The sequence below is a fragment of the Falco cherrug genome, chromosome 8, assembly GCF_023634085.1.
Source record: "Falco cherrug isolate bFalChe1 chromosome 8, bFalChe1.pri, whole genome shotgun sequence".
Lineage (NCBI taxonomy): Eukaryota > Metazoa > Chordata > Aves > Falconiformes > Falconidae > Falco > Falco cherrug.
The window spans coordinates 17623167-17643811 of NC_073704.1; the positions used below are offsets into that span (position 1 = coordinate 17623167).

General features: G+C 35.6%; 1 protein-coding gene across 1 annotated transcript in view; it reads left to right on the top strand.

Moving 5' to 3' along the window:
* The window catches only part of CCDC141 (coiled-coil domain containing 141), a 103694-nt gene that overhangs the window by 79042 nt on the left and 4007 nt on the right, over nucleotides 1–20645 (top strand). The window contains exons 20-26 of the mRNA XM_027810731.2: nucleotides 810–1004; nucleotides 2576–2759; nucleotides 3997–4106; nucleotides 6294–6380; nucleotides 6818–6901; nucleotides 10573–11459; nucleotides 13405–13577. Coding sequence (XP_027666532.2) covers nucleotides 810–1004; nucleotides 2576–2759; nucleotides 3997–4106; nucleotides 6294–6380; nucleotides 6818–6901; nucleotides 10573–11459; nucleotides 13405–13577 — 1720 coding nt within the window. The remainder of the gene's footprint in view (nucleotides 1–809; nucleotides 1005–2575; nucleotides 2760–3996; nucleotides 4107–6293; nucleotides 6381–6817; nucleotides 6902–10572; nucleotides 11460–13404; nucleotides 13578–20645) is intronic.

Below are 20645 nucleotides of genomic sequence, written 5' to 3' on the forward strand. Positions count from 1 at the left end.
TTACTCCCTCTCATCATGTTTTTGTACACATTGATAAGAACCACCTTGAGCCTTCTCTTCTTCAGTGCTTTCTGTCTTATATAACACAGGCTCAGTTACTCAGTCATCTTTATGGTCCCTTGCCAGATTAGCTGTTGTATTTCCATGTATTTCTTGTACTAAAGAGCCAGAAGTGGACACAGGACTCCAGATGTAACCTTCACTAGTGCTATGTAGAAGGGAAAAATCACCTTCTTTGACCTGCTGGCAACGCTTTTCCTACCAGTGTATATTCTTACAAGCATATATGTGGACAGTTCATGAAATACTTTCCTGTTTCAAACAATCTCTTCGTTTCCAAATGAAAAATAAGGAGCTGTATTTTTGCATCACTTGTAAAACAGCTAGCACAATGAAGTCTGATCAACTGTCAAGACCAGTGTTCCCAGGATATAAAATATATACACATATGTAGTATACCATCTTATCCTAAAACTTACAGGTCATGTTTATATCAGATATCATAAAGTACCACTATTAATACCTGTTCCCCTTGGTCTTTGGGGTTATGCTAGATTGTCATTGATGTTGCTTACATCAGATTCTTAAGACAAAAAATGTAACTGAATTCCACCTTTAATAAATATAATTTACATTGATTTTAATCAGCATTGTAGAGGCCCTTTGATTTTTGAAAAAGTAACTTGTAATTTTAAAATATATGACCAAGAAATAAGTTTGTGTGGTTTTTCCCATATTTTTTACTTTCTATATCTAAAAATAGAAATATTTTTGTTGCGGTATTTAACATTGCTATATCTATTAAACAGGTTCTTAAAAAGAAGTTGGATAATTTGGAGAAGAAAGTAATTTGCTCTGAAGGAAATGAACCTAATGCTAAAGTTGAAGTCCTCTTGGGGTCAATCAGTGACTTACAGAAACAGCTGAATGACTTTAGCAGAGTTGTGGAGGATTATAAGCAAAATCTGGATCTCATGGAGCATCTGCAACAGATGATGGAAGAGGTACTAGTAAATCTGAGATCCTGTTGCTGTAATAATGATCAACAACTGGGATAGATAAAAGTGCTTATAACTGCTTCAGGCAAAATCTGACACCTCCAAAAGTAGTAGATGGGTAAACCCCTGTATTTTCTTCTATTTTTTTCTTTGCAACTTTGGGGGGAAAAACCCATGTGATGTTACCATATTCTTGCACTGCTATGCATACAACAGAGGTCTCCACCTCCGTATGACTTTTACGGTGATTCAGCTTATCTATGATTTCTACTTATGAGCTCATTTTCTCTAAGTATATCTGAGGCAATGGAGAAAGTGCCCCAAGACCCTCTTTGGTAGCTGTCAAACCACAAGAGCCAGGTTATCACAAAACTCAGTTTGTTCGTTGTCAGAAAGAGCTGTCTGTGTGGTATGTAATTCTGAAAGTGAAATGTATATATTTTTTATATATTTAAGTAGATGATGATTTAGGTTTTTTTTCTGAACTGCAGTCTAATTATTTTTGGAGGCTTTTGTAACTTTATTTTAATGTGTTTGAGGAATGCTTCACACATTGTCGTCTTGTAAAAGAAAAAGAAGTTTAGAACAGTCTTTTCCCTTTTGCCACGTTATGTTGGTGCATCTGCTGTGAAGCAAGCACATTCCTGTCATCATTGTTTATTTTTAGAAATAACACTGATCATATCTCCAAAGTGATCTAAAGGCATGAAAAATAAACTCCCTTAATGATGCATCAGAATACAAACGTTTAGTTTAAAAGATGTTTTCAGTATCCAGTGATCTGATCAATGTCATTTCCTATATTGTTAGCAAGGCAATTTGTTACCATTTGCTGTGCATTTACATTTTTAACCACCTTCCTTTATTTTGAGGGAAATAGATTATTTCCTAGAGATAAAATCTGATTGCTTAATTTTTTTACTCAGTGTGAAATATCACCTTTAACTGAAAAACTTTCTTTCATCAGATAGGCACAGTCTTAAATACTGATTTTAATGGCAGTTAAAAATGGCGGTTATTAGTTGCTTGCTGTATTGATACAATGTGGATGATAATGAGTGAACACCAGATTCTATTCTCCAATTTGAGTATTGTTAACCAAAAATGTTTATTAAGGGTAGTTCTAAAACCTACTTTTGTCAGTAGAAAGATTCCTGGCAGCTTTAGTGGTTACTGAGACCAAACCCCATGTTCGCTAGTAGACTAAATCTAAGCAACCTTACTGCCCTTGTGGAAGTATAACTGTGGCCATGTTATGAAGTTTACAAAATGAATCAGATGATATTTAAGGTGAAAAGAACTCAGAAATAAAACTTGTATTTGCAGAACCACTAACTAATAACCTCACTGTGCTTGTAGTATAAGTATGGATCTAGTGTTTAAAGAAAATTTAACAGCTGTTAATATTTGAAGCAGCATTGGTAATGAATGGATGTTTTTCAGGTTAAATTAAAATCAGAAAACGTAAGATACTTAAAATGGTGTATGCCACTGATTATGGAAAGTCTTAAGAATATTCTACAAAAGCTTGAGCTGCTGATGATAATACATTATAATGCAGTGTTTTTATTCCTCAGTGTCAATTTTGGTTTGAAGATGTGAGTGCAACAGTCATTAGAGTTGACAAGTATTCTGCAGAATGCAGAACAAGAGAAGCAATAGACTCTCTCTACAAGCAATTCAAAAAGTTTATTGAGCCTACAGTGCCTCAACAAGAAGAAAAAATTCAGCAGATTATAGACCTCGCTAAACAGTTATATGGTGAGGAGCTGTCTGGTAATGTGCTGTGGGGAAAACCCCAATAGTTTAGGACAGGAGGAAGCAGATTCCTAGATACGCTTATTTAAGAAGAAAATCCCATGAAGTTTAAAAAACTAATGTTTCAAAGTATTGACTGGAAGAAATGAAGGATTTCAGAACCAATATTAAAAAAAAATAAATACAAAAGTACTCAACGCTCTCGTACTTGGTTTTCTGTATACAGCTTGAGTTCACCTTGGAATAAAAGTATGAATGTCATTGTAATATTTATTAGCTTGGAATTAAGACTTCATGGCTTATGCTATCTCGTAACAAGCAAGCCTTTGAAGTCAAAGTATATTACAGTGATATACCTCCTGAGTGATTTTTTTTTTTTCAGTAACACTGTTAATAACTAGTGATATTTACCAACTTTCTTAAGCATTTTATTAGCCAAAAAAGTAGATTATTATGTAAATACTGCATTTAACATTGTATTGATTTGGAACATTGTTGACCAATAAGAATGAAGGTCAACAGACTTCAGGTTTTGCTTTTTTTCTTCAACTGGTAATTTTTATATACTTGTTGAAGTTATTTTATCCAAAGATATGGTAACCAGACAAACGTGCAAGTATAGTGTGTAGCCTATCAATTCAAGTATTAAATCTGAAAAAATTTCAACAGAGTCAAACTGTGCTTTGACAATCCTTTAATTTAGTGTTGAAAAGACTAGAGGGCACAGATTGGGGTTCCCCCCCCCCCCTTTTTTTTTTGTAACCTTCTTGATATAAACATTCCTATCTGTAGGAAATTGGCTGACAGAATGGATTCTTGATGCCAGCTGATCACGAACACTGGGAGAAAGAAGCTGCTTTGTGTTTTTTATGTCACTACATGGGGAAAAAAGCTTCTCATCCTGACTGTTTTGTAGGAGGTATCGAAGTGCCTCATAGCTGTGTAATACAGCAACTGGTTTAGGAGACATTTTATGAGGTCGTCATTTCTGGTTAGTGATACTGCTTGAAAAGATAATTTTGTTCAAAGAGAATCTAAGCAAAAGACCTGCAGCAACTATGAGGGCTCATCTCAAGTAAGCTAGTAAGAGGTAGGAAAACATATTGCTGTGAATCACAGAACTACTTCAACAAAACAAAACACAGAAAAACATATTGTAGTATGTTGGGATTACAAAGTACATTGGTGTGCATCTGTTTGAAGCATTCTGTTCTACTTTTATGTTGTTCTAACTTTGTAGGAATTGAAGAAGGAAAGAAGTATGTTGAAAAAGCTGTATTAAAGTACAAAGAGATCATTAGTTCTATTGATCGGTTATGTAGATCTCTGAGAGAATTTAAGGAAATTAAGGTATGTTTTTTTTTAATCTGGAAAATGTATTGCATTTGTATCAATTTACCAGGCTTAGTGTCTGAATCAGAACTTTTAACTGAGGATCATCTGAAGTAGTATGAAGCGTTTCTGCATTGTTTGCTTTTCCATTACCTTAGGTAATGATTGTAATAATTGAAATGCTGCCTGTTTGTCCACTAAATGTTCCTTCTAGGTTTCTTTTTCTCAACTTTTAGAACTGTTACTGCTTTCAGGTAACCTTTAGGGAAGAATGTCACAATTTATTTGAGTATCTAGACAAATACTTTTTTTCATTCTTTTCTTCTTCCCTTGGTGCTGCAATATAGGTAACTGCTAGATCTGTGAATTGCAAAATAACATGTCAGGGCCCCCTACTAGAAAAATCATCCTCCAAACTAATGTGTGTTAAAACCAAAGTAATTTAAATTAGAAAAGCTTGTCTTATAACATTGATGATTAAGAGAACAGCAGCATTTTTAGTTTCATATTCTGATAAGCTTGTTTATGTGGAATAAAGTATAACATATCAACTGAGGAGGAATTATGGAAGACAGCTGAGGGAGCTAGATTTTTTTTTGTTCTATTCCATCCTCCCACTCTCAAAGTAATACATGATAAATCTCCCACATGCAGCAGTAGCTGATGGGTGATTCTTCTGGGAAGCTGGAAGAGTTAAGATGCTTAAATATCCTGCTCTTTTTGATGTTGAGTATTGTTTCACTTTTTTTGGATGGGGTTATGCTATAAAAACTAATGAATACTCAGAAGTGTCCATGGATACACTTAAAAGCAGTAAGAGATGCCAAAAATATGAATTCATTCCAAAAGTCATTAGGTGACTGACAAGAAGGCTTTGCCTTGAACTGTGACCATAAAGAAACTTCAATAAAAATGCCAATTGATTTTTCAAATTTCTCCTCCCAATCCATGTGTTATATAAATGCTGTTTTGTGCAGGGCAGTAACCCCAGGTTCTGTGAGAAGACAACTTAGATCCTTTGATCTTTTTTGTAGTTCAACATAGTATGGATCTTTTCAAGAGAACTGGAATTTCAAAGTAATTGTAATATTTCACTTTGACTAATTTTGCTAATTGTAAAGTTATCTTTCTTTAACAGAGTTTTTTGGAGAATGCATTTTTCATACAGAACCATGCTTAAACTATTTATTGAGTATTTTAACCTTTAATTTAGATAAATCTTTAAATGAAGTCAAAATGAATATTATAAAAAATAATTTTCTGCAATAGAGGGTATTTCTGCAACTTTTATCAAATGAAAGTATTTTTTTTATAATATGTAGTGTTCTGAGATTTTAAAACTAATATACATATTGAACATTTCTAGAATATCTCAATGGTTGTTATCTGTATCTTATGAAGAATAAAAAATTCAGCAAATTATCTACAGAAATAGGTGCCATGAGTATGGAATGCCATGATTATGAATTCAGTTTCACTTTCTGTCATTTTTAAAGCATAACAAATTAAGAGGAATTGTTGTATTGTGCTATCTTTCCTGATTTTACAGGGCTGTTGAATATGAGAAGAAAATTCTTGGATTTTTAAAATGCAAAATTAGAGGCTGCTACTTCTTCAGAAAAAATAATTGAACAGATCACACAGAATTTTTCACTTGTTTAATGCTAGAATGGAATTTCAGTAATGCAACACTCCCTTATAAGTACTTATTTAGGGCTGTAACTTTCAGCTGGACAGCTAAAGATGTGAAATACGCAAAACTGTAACTATAGAACTTTTGGCTTTCTTTGTATTGTGCCACTGTGATGTTCCTTGAAATCTGTGGATTTCTTCCATGCAATTTTAAAGAATTCATGAGGTCTTCATAAAATACAGTATGGTTGTCCAGGTTTCTGTTGTGAAAGTACTTTGTAACCAGTTGGACAGTCTTTGAGTCTAAAGCTAGAAATAAGTATTAGCCAAATTGAATGGTAAAATAGCTAAACTAAAATACAGTTAACTATATTCAGAGTGGTTATGGACTGTCCAGATGGTAGGAAAGCCAGAACAAATGCAAATTTTGCCTGATGTGTTGATGATAGGTTTTAAATAAGATTTCACTTCTTTTTTTCCTGCTGTGTTGTACAGAACATAAGTCAGTGTGTAGGTAACAATTGCTACCATATTTTGTGTATAAGCTTACTTCATTTTCTTTTCACACAGCAGAAAGATGAGTTTTCTGAAGAGTTGGTTACTGTTCAAAAAGAAGGAGGAAATGGTCAAAAAGACAAAGCAGAGGAAGAAAAGCAGCAGGTTAGTTGTTGGGTTTTTTTAAAACTAGAACTCTGTTTCTTCTGTTTACTTGCCTATTATTTTCTAAAATAATATTATTTTCATAATCTTTTACATACTTTCCTTTGGTCTTGTTGCTACACTATTCTTAATGCGGATGTCATCTTTGTGAGCATTCCTCCTTCCTCAAGGGAGAACACCTCCTGTTCTCTCCTGTATAATAAGACATAAGGGAATATAGGAAGTTATAGGAAGTAACAGAGGAGACTGCTGTTAGTATTTGCCAGAGGCCTAATATTCCTATATAACCCCTAGAGACAAGCTATGAATGTATTTGATTTTTAAGTAATAAACTATTAGAGAAGCCTCATATCTCAGAATTTGAATAAGTAACGGTAGAAATTGTGTTTCTTTGTTGAATCATTAAGGTCTTCATTGTTCTAAACGTTTTTTTTCAGGTGGCATCAGCTAAATTGCTTACAAATTCAGGAGGCATTACTGAGAAGATAAACAATACTCTGTCTCCTGCCAGCACTAAACAGGTATCTGCCGTTCGTGTTGATTTTTATGTTGATTTTTCTTTTTCTTTTTTTTTTTTTAAATCAAATTGATAGACATTGTTGCATACTCTCAAAAGAATTTTACTCCTTAATTTGTTGGTTCTCAAAAGCAATGGATATTGTTACAGATTGGTGGACTTTGACTGTCTTCTCATTTACAGTATTGCAAAAATCCAATGCAAAACAAGCACAGAATTGCTTCAGTTTTGCAGCAGTGTGAATGACAGGAAAGCAGTCGAAAGCAGTCATGGCAAAAACATGATGAAACACAAATACAGCTGTCATCAGTTTAATATGACATCATGTCATGACACTATACATCGAACAAATAACAGAACTCAGCATCAAATAGCAGTCTTCACCCTAACCTCAGAACACTGAAGTTACATTTTAGTTTCCAAAATTTCATGCATCAGAGATCATAAATAAGTTCCAAAGTATGGATTGCATGTTGAGGACAATGCACAAAAGGAAATTAGATCATGAAAGACTGGGTATGCATTTAGAAAGATAAAATCATAGCAGACAAGCATGTTTTACTCATGGATATATAGTAAATGAATATGAAATGTTCCAAACTGTCAATGAATAAATGTAGTCCTAGAAATACAGGCAATACAAAACCAGACCTATGTTTTATGAGATTAATTCCTTTAGCTTAAGAACATTTTGAAGTCTTGGGATCCTCGATGTGAATTTAAATAATTTACTATGTGAAATATTCTGGTAAGTTGGAGTGGGTGTTAATATATTTCGGTCTTTAGAAAGGTAGCATACATTGGTAATTGATTTAGAGTTCTAAAATTTCTGTTTTGCAAGCTGGTAACATAGACCAATACTACAAGACATTAAATTCTGATGTTTTGCAGAAATTAAACTAATAGTGACATTCCCTTCAGTTCAATACAGAATGTCCTGTAATCTGCTGATGAGCCAAAATTGAGCTGAATTAATACTGTCACCTCCATTCCAAGTTAATGGGAACTTCACCATTGACTAGAAGCCCAGATTTCACTCAAAATTTTGTGACAGTTCTAAAGAGGCACTCTCAGGAGTATCACCTCACCCAGCAGATGTCCATAGCCCTATTTTCTGGTTTGCTAGACTGCAGCTTTGTCAGTCCTCATCAGACTGTGCCTCAGCTGCCAAGTGGAGAAGTCAAGGGTATGCGAAACAGCAAATATCAGATGTGAAGTATGGCAACTATGATGCCTCCACCCTTTTCATCACTCCATACTTCACTTACAGAAGTAGCAGATTCTTCTCACTAGAGTTTTTCTGTCTTCCATTTCTGCCCTTTCCAAGGAAAGAACTGGACCATCCCCAGCTCCTTGTCTAGTGGGCCAGCAGTCTCTTTAATTTTGACTGTACTGCTAGTACAAGCTACTTTTGCAGTATTAATTTGCTTCAGTAATAAATACCCTCTAAAAGTGGTCTAGACAACCTCATAGCCCATTCATCCTCATGCTGCTTTGATCCCAGGTGGCACACCAGGGCTGAAAGTCCTCGTGCTGCCCAAAGCCTGTCTGACAGCTTGCTCATTCACTGCCCACTTGTCATTCTTTTGTCCAGTATTTTCCTCAAGATCATTTTCCAGCAATATTTGAAATATGTCTGTTCAGTTCTGTGATCTCCAGATGAAGTGACTGCTACACTGACAGCTCAGCCCTGCGCTAACATCCTAGATTAGTCACTGGAGAATTCATATTTTGATGTGACCTTCCTGTAGTTGTCCAAATGTATGCCACTGTGCGTACATGTGCGTAGACTCAACAGACAGAATGAATCTGGACCATTTATTCAGACAGTAGAGACTGGATATTCAGAAACTTTGACCTCTTTTTTAAATATACTTGCTCAGAATTTAACATTTTAAAAAAATTTTCAATTTCATAATACTTAATCTGATTTGGTTTATTAAATTTGTTAGTGCATGTCAGACTAAACCAGCCAGAATTTGCTGCTGAACTGCCTGTTAAAGCTCCATTTAAGAAAGACTTGCAAATTTGATCAGGCTTAAAACTGAGAGTTCTTTAGAATCAGGCTGATAAGGTTAAAAGAGTCGTGTGACAGTCAAATTAGCAAACCCTAAAAAATACGCTGTATGAGTGTGTTGGAATTAATCCCAAAAAAATAACATTTTTTCGGGGAATAGTTTACAGTTAGTTAGAACCCCAATAAAAAATTAGAATGTGTGAAGAAAGATGTAACTCAGAATTTATTGTTTTCTGAGTAATTGGAAGGGGGAAAATTCAAACACTTCACCAAATTGGAAAGTCAATTATAATTTATTATGTTTACATCCATGATATATTCATATTGAAAGACACTTTGGGGGTCAGAGTTTATCAGGGGAAGCCTGTGGAAAACACATCTAATACCCAAACTTGAACTCATCTTACAATTGAATTGAATTAATAAAATAAACACAGTAATGTTCCAGGTTTTTTCCAGCCATTCATTCATGGATCTGGCATGAATCACATGGCTTTGAAATAACAAATGTATTAACTTGGAAAAACATCTATATTAAAACTACCATATCTACAGGAACAGAGCACATGTGAGGTTCTATTACTACTTTTTACTTTTTAGGTAATTTTGTGCACTGATTATTAGGTTATATTTAGAGCAATAAAGCAAAAAGAAAGCCAAAATGAATGTGCTGCTGTGTTTCTGTGCTGTATACTGCCACAGAGACCTGGTTTGGAAAGTAATGACATCCAGTGTATCACCCAGTTGATTTGAGTGAACAGTTTATAGGTGATAGAAAGATTGCTTAGTAATTACATATTTTTGTATAGAACTCAACAATGAGAGAAAGCATAAGAAAACATTCTGAACATTTGCTGACAGACCTGGCAAAAATTAAATAGGCTTGAATATGTCTTTACACATTTGTATAAAAAACAAGAGGCAGAGAAGCAATGATTGAATCAGATGAGGTCTTTGATGCTTTCTGATTAAAATTAATGCACTCGTGCCACATCCAGTTCTTTTTGATACATGATGAGAAGATGTTTTCTTTACTCTGAATCCAAAATAATATAAAAAAAAAAAAATTAACAATGTATTCTGTTAATGTTTTGACAAGATCTTGAAACAGCTGGCAAAAAATGAGGGAAATATAAAATGCTTGGAAAATATCTTAAAGATGTTGTTTTAATTCTGTAACTCTTGAACGTGACTGGTGACTCTCAAAGAATCAAAGTCCAGTAACCTGGCTGTTAATATATTTTTATTGCTATAAAACTGTTTCACATTTAGATGTACTTAGGCTGCCATCTCCTTCCCCTTGCAAATGCTTTTATAAACAGCACGTACAGGAAATCCACAGGTTGTTTATAGAAAAAGTACTTTTTATTGTTACTGTTACAATAAATGCTTATGTATAATAATAATACCTGCTAGAATCTATCCAAACAGTTTGAAATTCCAGTTAGCTACTGCAGAATTTTCCATGAATTATTCTTTTCCACGTATTTCCTCCTGCTTCTCAGAATACATTAAGCTTAATGAGAAGAAGTATTTCAAATATTGTTGCTAGCTTTTGCATGAAAAGGAGATGCATAGAATCATGGCTCATTCTCTCTCTTTTTTTTTTTTTTTTTTTCTTCTTCTTTCCCTTCTCTTCTTCCCCCTCCTAATTTAAGGAGAGGAATAAATTGGCTGATATTCCAATTATCTGTCCAGCTGGTGAGGATCTTGTTTCACAGGATACAGATCTGTCATCTTCAGCCAAAGAGGATAGTTTACAGACTGAATTCCTGGCAGAAGAAATACTCTCCGGAGATGAATATGAGTGTATATCACCTGATGATATCTCTTTGCCACCGCTTTCTGAGACTCCAGAATCCAACCTCATGCATTCTGAAACAGAGCTAGAAGAGCAGTGCTGTTGCAGTTCTCATAGTCTGCATGTTGGTTCCTATAGCTTGCAAATGCAGAAAACCACTAGTATTAAAAAAGTGATGGAAGTATCTGATCTCTTAACAAATTCTACTTGTGCTGGTGCTACAAATAATAGAATGGAGAGCTCATCAGATCACACTGAGAAGTTTTGTATCTCTTCGACGGATTCTGGTCCAAAAGTCAGAGCAGTATCTTCTTTGGCTTGTAGCTTACAAGGAATATCTGAAACTAGCACCGCTTCCTGCACTATAAATGCCAAACCAGTATACAGCATGATGAGTGAAGTGTGCAAAACACATTTGCAACACCTTGAACTTCATAAAAGCATGGCAGAAACACAAGAACAATTGCATGACTTGAATAACTGTACTAAAACCCAGGACAGGCTGCATGCTTTGCCTGATGCATTCTCAGGTTTCGTGTTTCAATCAGACGCCACCAGAAGCTGTCAGAAGCAGATGGTCACCCAAGAAGAGATTAAAAGTTCATCAGAAAAGAACAGCATGGCCAGCCTAACTGGACAGGCGCCTAACTTCTCCCAGTTTCTGTCTAACAAAACCGTCATGGAAGGTTCTCCAGTAACTTTGGAAGTAGAAGTAATGGGATTCCCAGAGCCTACACTGACATGGTGGGTAGCTTATAATGAGAAGTAGTAAATATACCTATTAGCAGGGCACCTTGAACCACTTATAACCAAATTAATTAATCTCTAGACTAGAATAAATGTCTTGTATTCTTTCCACTCCACACTTCTGCATGATTCCCACCTTCAAAATTGCTTTTGATAATTAACCTACTTGAAATAATCTCTCTGTACTTAATTTTACAAATAATGAGAGCATCAAACTACTGCAAGCATATCCAATGTTTTTTAAGCAAATATATCATATAGATTTTATCTTCCGGAATATGACATTCCACTTGTTCAGTAATTTCTTAAAACAAATGCACACTCCACATTTACCATAAGTAAACTCACCTGTGTCTTCTCAGTATCTTGGCACTGTATATGGACAGAAAGATGGGGGGTGTGTGTTAAAATATTTATATAGCCACTACATATAAATAGAGACACACATTTACATATATGTGAGAGTCAGTTGTTGAAAACTGGAGAGAGGTTACAGATTAAAAAAACCTCAGCCTAAATGTCTACACTAAGAGAACCACATTTATATTACATATTCGCCTGCACACTCTCTCTTTCTGAATTGCTGTATGTCTAATTAGACTGTTTTAAACTGTGTTTGTGAGAAATACAGGTGATGTAATATAAACATATTTTAAGATGACTTTTTAGAAGTTCCCTACCAAAGGGAATAGGGATTGAAAGAGGGGCAGAATTTGAAGATTTTGCCCTCTGTGGTGGCATATTTTCCTAAAATTTTATGCAGTTTGCCATTTTCCCACTTACTCTATTGGACTTTCACAATGGAGGCCTTTCTTATAATGTATTAAAAGTAGATATGCATCTTACTGGAAATGTTTTGCTGATAAGATTATTATTACACACGTAAAGAATTAGGCAAACCAGGGTTTAGTAAGCCGAATTTTCTTCTGTGGCACTGGGGAAAAAAACCTGGACACTGCACTTTTGGTGCTTGCACAGTGTTGATACTGTGTTTGGTATCAATAAAGTTACTTTGTTCTAAATCCTGGTATTCTATGATTTGAGGAGTGTTGTTGGTGAAACAAGAGGTAACTTCAGTTTTATTTTAGCATAAGAAAGCACTAATTTAGCTCAAACGTATATATACTGTTGATATATGGTCTTTTAAAAATATATTTTAACTGAAAACAGTTTTGCAAGTTGGGCATTTATGAAAACATTTTAAAAATGGGGGGGTTGTAATTAAAAATACACTAATACCATGTATTTCTTTTACTGGTGTAGACACCCTGTTGGATATATGTGTGGAAAAGCATTTCTGTGTTTGAGTTAGGTTAAATGTAGCTTATGCTGAAACATCACAAGACAGGAAGAGCCAGAATTTTCTCTCACTTCCGATATGTAAATAAGGAGTCAATACCAATACATGGTGACAGATCTTAAGTGTTAGAATATGACACCAGTTCTCTGAAATAACTCCTCATGCATTGTCCTGTCCCATTTGATAATGTGAACTGAATAAATGTTAAGTGAGCTGGGGTGGAGGAACTGTTCTTTATACTGAAGACACAAGTTCAGAAAGTTTGTAGGTTGCTTATGCATCTGAAGACCCTATTCATGAGTTCAGTGTGGATTGACTCAACACCTTACTAGCAAAAATGCTTTGGCACCAAACTGAGGGCTCAGGCCTTTGTGCAACTCTCTCCAATACTGCAGTGAGATAACTGTGACTTGTCCATTGAAAACCATTTTTAGAACCTTATTTTCTAGTATTAAAAATGTATTATCAAGCAATTTGAATTTTTTAAATATTCATCCATATTTACGTATAACTTTGAAACTGAGGGATGAGATCACAGCAGTGAGCTCTATTGCTTGCTGGTGGTGTAGTGTCAGAATTTGTGAAGATCTACTTGGCATACAGTGATATAAATCTGACTTGAAAACTGACTCTCTGCTTCAGGTACAAGAAGGGCCAGAAACTGACTGCTGATGAGCACTTAAAGTTTTTACAAAAGGAGACAAAGCATACTTTGTTCATTCAGAAGGTGTGTGATAAAGATGCTGGCCTCTATGTTGTTCGAGCTAAAAATCTGAACGGCACTATCTCATCAAGTGCCATTCTCGACGTAAAAGGTAACAGGCCACCTATTACAAGAATAGACTGGATAATGCTGTGTGTCATCTATATTAGCATATCACTAATGTACTGGCTATTCACAAAATAAGTACAATATTGACTGCACTGGACTTAATCCTCACATGCCAAGACAACATTGAACTTTTCTTACACTGCATCTTTCACAATCTGTACCAAACCACTTTTATGTCACATGATATATTGCTTGTTTCTTTAATACCAGTATTATGTGCTTATTTTCCTTTCTCACAGTGATGTTGAGATAAAAAAGTTACAAAGATTCTATAATCTGAGGCAGAGTTTTGCTTTCTAAAAATAGTGACATTACAAAGTGTTGGGAGCAGTTTTAATTGTTATAGGTATTAAACGTCAAGATACACCCAGGTAGAGTGCACAGCTAAAGGTGTCTTTTATGATATGCCTTTTTTTCGGAGGGGGTGTGGAAGCTGTTGAAATTTTTTTAAACATTGCATGTGTCATTTCCAACTACGTTTTTCTCATATACGCTTCAAAAAATTTATTTGTAGGCTAAAGCTTTTTAGTAAAGAAATCGTACCATTCATGATTGCACTGGCATAGATCAGATTTCAATCCATCTTATGTCAGCAGATAGTCTTCACAAATGGAAGTTGCATTAGTTCCAATAGAGTTGTGATCTACGCTACAGATTTGACCAGAATCATCAGGATTTGTGTAAGTGGCACCTAGCATACAGTAGACCAAAACTCCCAAATGTTTACAAAATGAAGTATTCCAACATAGCAATCTGCTTGGGTAGATGCTTGTGATACTTTCTCTGCCTTCTTATAAAATTAAAGTTATAAATAGTCCTAATAATCCACTAAATTGCTAGTATAAGACAAGAAAGATAATAGTTTATGAAATGAGTATTTGTGCATGGTTAAAATGGTTAACACGCTGATTTCAAACAGAATCAACCAAATTTGGCAAAAAGTGTATTTATACCAAAAAAAAAATATTATTTCAATCAAATAAAATTCTCCTGTAACTTCAAAGCAGTAAATCTGAACTAGAATTTTGTTCATCTACATATTGCATTTCATTCTTGACAAGGACAACCACAAATACATTTTTCATTAAAGTAGTAGTTTGCTTAAATATTTGGTAACATTCACGTAACTATACCCATGGAAGATTTCATTCACATATCCTCAAATGTAACTTCATTCTTTAGCTCCAGTACTTGTATTTCTACAGCAAAAAAAAAAAAAATTGACAAACAGCTACATTATTTTTTCCTGCATCTTTGGTTTGCAGCTTTCATATTACAGCTGCGTTGGTATGGAAAAATTATAGAGAGGAAATATTTACTTTCCCTTGCATAACTTGCCGAAATGAAGTAAGCCTGTTACTGTGTAGCATGCTATGAGCAGAATATGTATTGCAAATTGCCGGGGCTCAGTGAGATTGAAGACTCTCATTTAGGTATTTTGGCCCAGTTAACTACAGCTTTATTAAAATTCCTGTAACTTTGAAACAGGAGAAGCTCTCAAGGGAATATAACCTTGGAGCAATACGAGAGGGGGAAGGAGGAGGTGGTGAGCAGATGAGGGAACAAAGTAAATTCTAACTAAAATTGAAATTGCCCTTATGAACAAGTTTCTAAGTCCAGTTGTCTCCCAGAAATGTTCATTTGTAAGAATTCTCTCAGGTACAAAAAACCCTGAAGTGTACTTGCCATTTTACAATAAAGCTAATTTTAATAATTAGTATGATTTTGAATGCTTAAATTTTCATAAAATTCGATGTAGTGGTTTTGTGCCCTTATGACTTTATGATTATTATAAATATACAGCAAATAAACTAGGTGAGCAAGCTGACTTGCATAAGCAGTACATTAAGCAGTGTTGTGGCAAGCACAAAACAAAATGCCTCTCCTATAAGCTGTAAGGTTTTGTCTGCTGCAGAGCTGCCAGTGCTTGATAACTTTACCCTGTTTATAATACTAATTTTCTATTTGAAAATTGAGTCTTCTAGATGATGTCTGCCCTTCAATCCTTGTTTTCTAGTGAGAGTTGCCATCATTCAAAAATTAAAAGTAATCACGGATGTTCTTTTGACATGTTCTAAGTAACTTTATATGTTACTCAAGTAATTGTTTTCAGGCATTTTTTCCCTCAGCACTGAGGAGAAGTATTATGCACGCAGAAAACCCAAGAGTGAAAGCAGAGATGTTTTCTTTCCTCTTCTGCCTTGCCTTGCCAGAATTAGGCCTTTAAATTGAGCTTTAATTGTGGTAAGACTTGTGACAGTAAGTGTCATTGTAGTTCTACAGATGCTGGGCTGAAAGCTGCATCTCTGTTTCAGCTTGTGGATCCTTCATCTTGAAAACTACAGAAAGTTCAGTGCTAGAGTGATCATTGTTCTGTCTTTTTTATATAGCCAGTGTGTGAGTTCAGAGATATGCATTTGACCTTTTTAGTTGGAGGAGACCCATTCGCTGAGCAAAATAACACTGGGATGCGAGTCTCTGTCCAGAAAGCAGGCTAGAGCTAGGATTCCAGCCCTGCTTGGGAAAATTTGTCCCAATCTTATTTGTAGTTCTATCAAAGCAGGAGGAAAAGATGGGGACTTTTCATCATGTCATAGAGCAGGAATTGGAGGTAGCTTGGATTTAGACTTGTAGTTGGATCTGATTGCTTGCTGGCCGTTACAGAAAGACCACTAGCTGTTTATGATAATCAGTTCTACAAGTTAAAAAGGCAACAAACAGATGCAGAGCTACTGCATGAGTGTACAGAGATTATGGGAACAATTTTTTTCCTGCCGTACGTCCAGGCTCTTCAGGTATTACAAGGGAGCAAGCATGCAGAACTTCTCCTGCATATGCATTTGCATTAAATCAGTTTCTGTTAACTTCGTTTAATAGGCTTTAGAACAAGTGGGAGAAATCTGTTAGTTGTTTTACCTGAGATTTGACAGCCAGAATACAAGGCCAGTTTACAAAATTGTTTGAGGTGCAGCTTTGAATCCAAATTGGATTTATTCCATTTTTTATTACTATCTGTAAGAAACCAGCCAGTGATGCAGCCTTTTATTGGAGTTTGGCTTGCATTCGCAGTTCCAAGCATAACATGGAGGACTGTCAGTCTTTCCTCTAAGAGGGAGGAGTTAAAGAGAAGCCTCAGACAGAGGAAATTTTATTCCAACATTTACAAATCTGTGCTGTGTATGCCTATGAACAAGCGTATTCTACCTTTGGTAAAGTTCTGAGTATGTATTATGCTGTGTATATCTTACCAAGTATACTTATGTTTTAGCCCCTTAGCAGAAAAACATTTAAAATCAATACAGTGCTGATTATTTTTTTCTTCTGAATTATGGTTTAAATAGTTTGTGAAATGACCTTTGTTGCTAAAGTTTGTATTTTCCTTATCTATTTTTCTCCTTTTTCATCATATTTTGAAAGGACTATTGGTAGTTCATATACTGAACAAGGCATAAGAGTAGTTTATCTTAATGGACTTTTTCAAGGCATTGCTATTTGAGACTTGAGTTGGGATTACATGCTCCAGGAAGGCTTTCCAGGTGAGGAAGCTGTATGGACATGATGCCCCTGTTCACTGCTATGATATGGTGTTGAAACAGCACCCGTGCTCAATTTTATTGGCTGGAGAAGGATATTTCTAAGCCAAATCTATCTAGAAAGATGCTAAAGGAAAGCTGCCCTCTGCCTACAAAAATACAGAAGCAGAATGGTAATGAAATGCCAAACTTGGAGAGTTTAACGCTCATTTTCCAGATTGAACCATAAATGACTGTTCTAACTGACAAATTAGGTAACCCAGATTTCAACACAGCCTCACATAAAAAATTAGGTCAGGGGTGATCTTGTCCTCAACTATGCCAAGACAAAATTATTCCACTGGGCAAGGGTTGATTAATGCGGAGTTCTTTGTACACCCCGATTAAAATTATTATGGGTCTAAACCTTATATGGAAGATCCCAATGGATTACCTGGCACCCAGGGAAGTCAGCTGACTTTCTAAGGAGACTGTGCCTCAGTTTAGCTATTCAGTTCAAAAGCAGCTGAAGTGGCTTATGATTTGCTGCTGTGCCAATACATCCACTTCCATTTTTACTCAAACATTATCTGTGCAAAGTAAGCTTCCTACTACTTACTGGATTAAATCCTGGGATTGAGTTCCTACTTAAACATTAAATAAAATCTTTCAAGTTTGACTTGTGAGAAGAAAGTGAGATGCAAATGAATCCAACTTTCAAAATCTAAGTACACTATTACTTTCAAGAGCAGACAAGTTTGGCATTCATGCTATTACTATGTAACAGACACTGTGAAATAAGAAAAGGTCAAAACAAACACCTTGTCACTTTTGAGAGTGTTGTCATTTTTTCATAGTCAGATATTACAGTTATTAAATGCAAAAAGTTATAAATATAAGGCCAGAAATTGCCTTAGCACACCTGTAGATCTTAAATTGTTGAAGCATGTGATCCCTTTCTTTATTAAAACTTTCCTCTGAGAATTTGAACTTCTGCGTAAATTTTAGATTAACTAAACTTTGTTTTGTGCGTATGGTATTGCATCCACTTTAAATCAGAAATAGTTTTAGATGCAATGTTTTTGATGGGTATGTGGATATCAGCCATGTTTTTAATTGCTGTAAGAAACAAGTCTAAAAAAAGGCAGCGAGATTAGAGATACCAGATACACAGCAGGATACTGAGTCTCCTGGATTTAATGCTTTGCTTTGCAAACAAAGGTGTAATCAATGCTGATTACTGCTGTGTTGGTAGACTGGTTTTAAATACCCTTTATTTAAGGACTGTAATGAATGCTCAGAAAAATTTTGCTGGAAAATTCCTGCTGTTTTCTGTTCAGATAATCTTAAAAGAAAGTGACAGGAATGTAGTCTCATGATACATTAATATTTCTCTGAAAGAAAACCACACTCATTCTGTTTCAACAATAGTTTCAGTGTAATGCTTCCCCCCTTGACCCCCCCCCTTTTTTTTACAGTTCATGTTGTGATACTTCAATTTTTCCTTCTATTAACCATACTGTAGAAGCAAGTAATGAATCTATGTATTTTGTATTGTTCTGGTTCTACTTTCTTGTTTTACAGTGCCGAGATCCCTCGTCACAGTCACAGTTTGAACCTATAATTACTACAAGACCCCCAAATGTTTATATCTTCCCGATTGCTCTCTTAAAGCGCAGATCTAAATCTCAATCTCTTTGGCTTTACAACAAAAATATTATACTTAGGCATATTACTAATCTAACCACCCTTCCTCCTTCCCCATATGCAGACACCCATTAAGAAAGTGGTGGAGGTGTATTTACACAAGGTGTGTAAGTTTGGAGGAGAAAGGGATTAATTATTTTAATTTTTCAAAAGAAGCAGCCTGTCTGGGGGCCCATTTGTGAGTCAGTAGGCAAAGGGAGGATGAGGCATTCCTCTGGTTGGCTTTGGATCAGATGTGGCTGGAACTGCAATGGAGAAGGTGGCTTCCTCTCAAAAGACTGGTAAGGTATACCTGTTTCTGGACCTTCTTCTGGAGACTTGCTAGGGTAAGCTAGAAATTCTGTGTGTGTATATATTCTGTGGCTCAAAGGAGCTGTGTCTTTAAGAATTACTGCCCAGACTTCTTTAATGAGGCTACACCATGGTATTTGAGACTGGAGCCCTGGATTATGGATATTTCAGATCAATTGGGTCACAAAACCCACTTTGTATTGCTTAATAAAATTCCTTCTGACTCTTAGGAGCTTCACTGAGACAAAGTCTCTGAACAATAAAGTGCAGTGTCTTAAGCCAGAGCAATGCTGAGCGAATCCAAAGTCTCTGAGCAGCATGGTGTGAATCTCAGTCTACGCTACATCTTTTGAGAAGATCAGGGAGGTTGATAAACTCGCTAATACCACATTTCAAGACATCAGATTGAAAATGACATATCTAGAGTAAATAGATTAAGAATAACTGTGAAGCAAAGTAATAAGAAATGACTGCTGAAAACAATTTGGCTTGGTCTGGTACTTACTGGTATATGAGAGAGACTTGGGGCAGGGGTGAATGCTCTGTGATAAAGCCAGATGCAGGTGTTTTTTTCCATCTGCAGACTGCTGAGGTTTCCTTTCTGGTTCCACAGTTTGCAGCAAAAATCTACTGGTTCCTACAAGTAACTCACATAATATTTAATATTTGACCAACTTCTTACCTGAAACCATCGGAGTGGGGATTTCAGTATCACTGACTACGTGAAATGTTTTTCACCACAATGCAGGAAAAAAGATCTGTTCCTTCTAACCTTTGTGGTCCATAGGATGTCCAGCCAAGAAATAATTTTTAAATGGCAAGTTGTCTTAGCTTATTCTGACAAGTCATGTTGATACAATGGGAAAACCATTGGTGAAATATAATCATCCATTGTATTTTGAAGGTTGCTGTCAGAAGAGGAACTCTCCTTTTGCAGCATATTTTGTTGCACTGTTGAGTTCTAACCTGTGTCTTTCACATTTCCCTTTGCTCTCTACAAACTGGTAATTTTAATTTTTATGTTCTGCTGACTTACTGATACAAAATCAAGATGTGGTCTGATCATTATCACCATTCCATTCAGATTATTATTATTTTCATTTTTTTTTAAATGGCAAAAACCATCCTGGTATGAGATGCAGCCTGACTTCACAAGGTAATACAAACCACACAAGTATTTGAATCCAGCCAAAAAAATCATAAGGAGTGGCTGATGGCCACTTAACGTTTTCCACCAATACAAGCTAATCATGCATTGTTTGTGACTTACTGTCAGCCGCCTGCAAAGAAGAGCCAGGACTTGGTTTTTTCACTTGAAGTGAAGCTGTAGATCCCAAATGTCTGTGCTTCAGGTGCATGCAGTGCAATGGTGGTGACAGCTTGCATGTGCTAACTTTCAACAGTTAAGAACTGAGTTGTTTGAGCTGCTGGAATTGGCTAATGGAGACCTTAGCTTAGCAAGAGTTTGAGAGAGTAAAACTCATATTTCTGCTTTCTGTTGTGGCCTCAGTCCTACAGTAAATGGGAAGTATGTAAAAGCA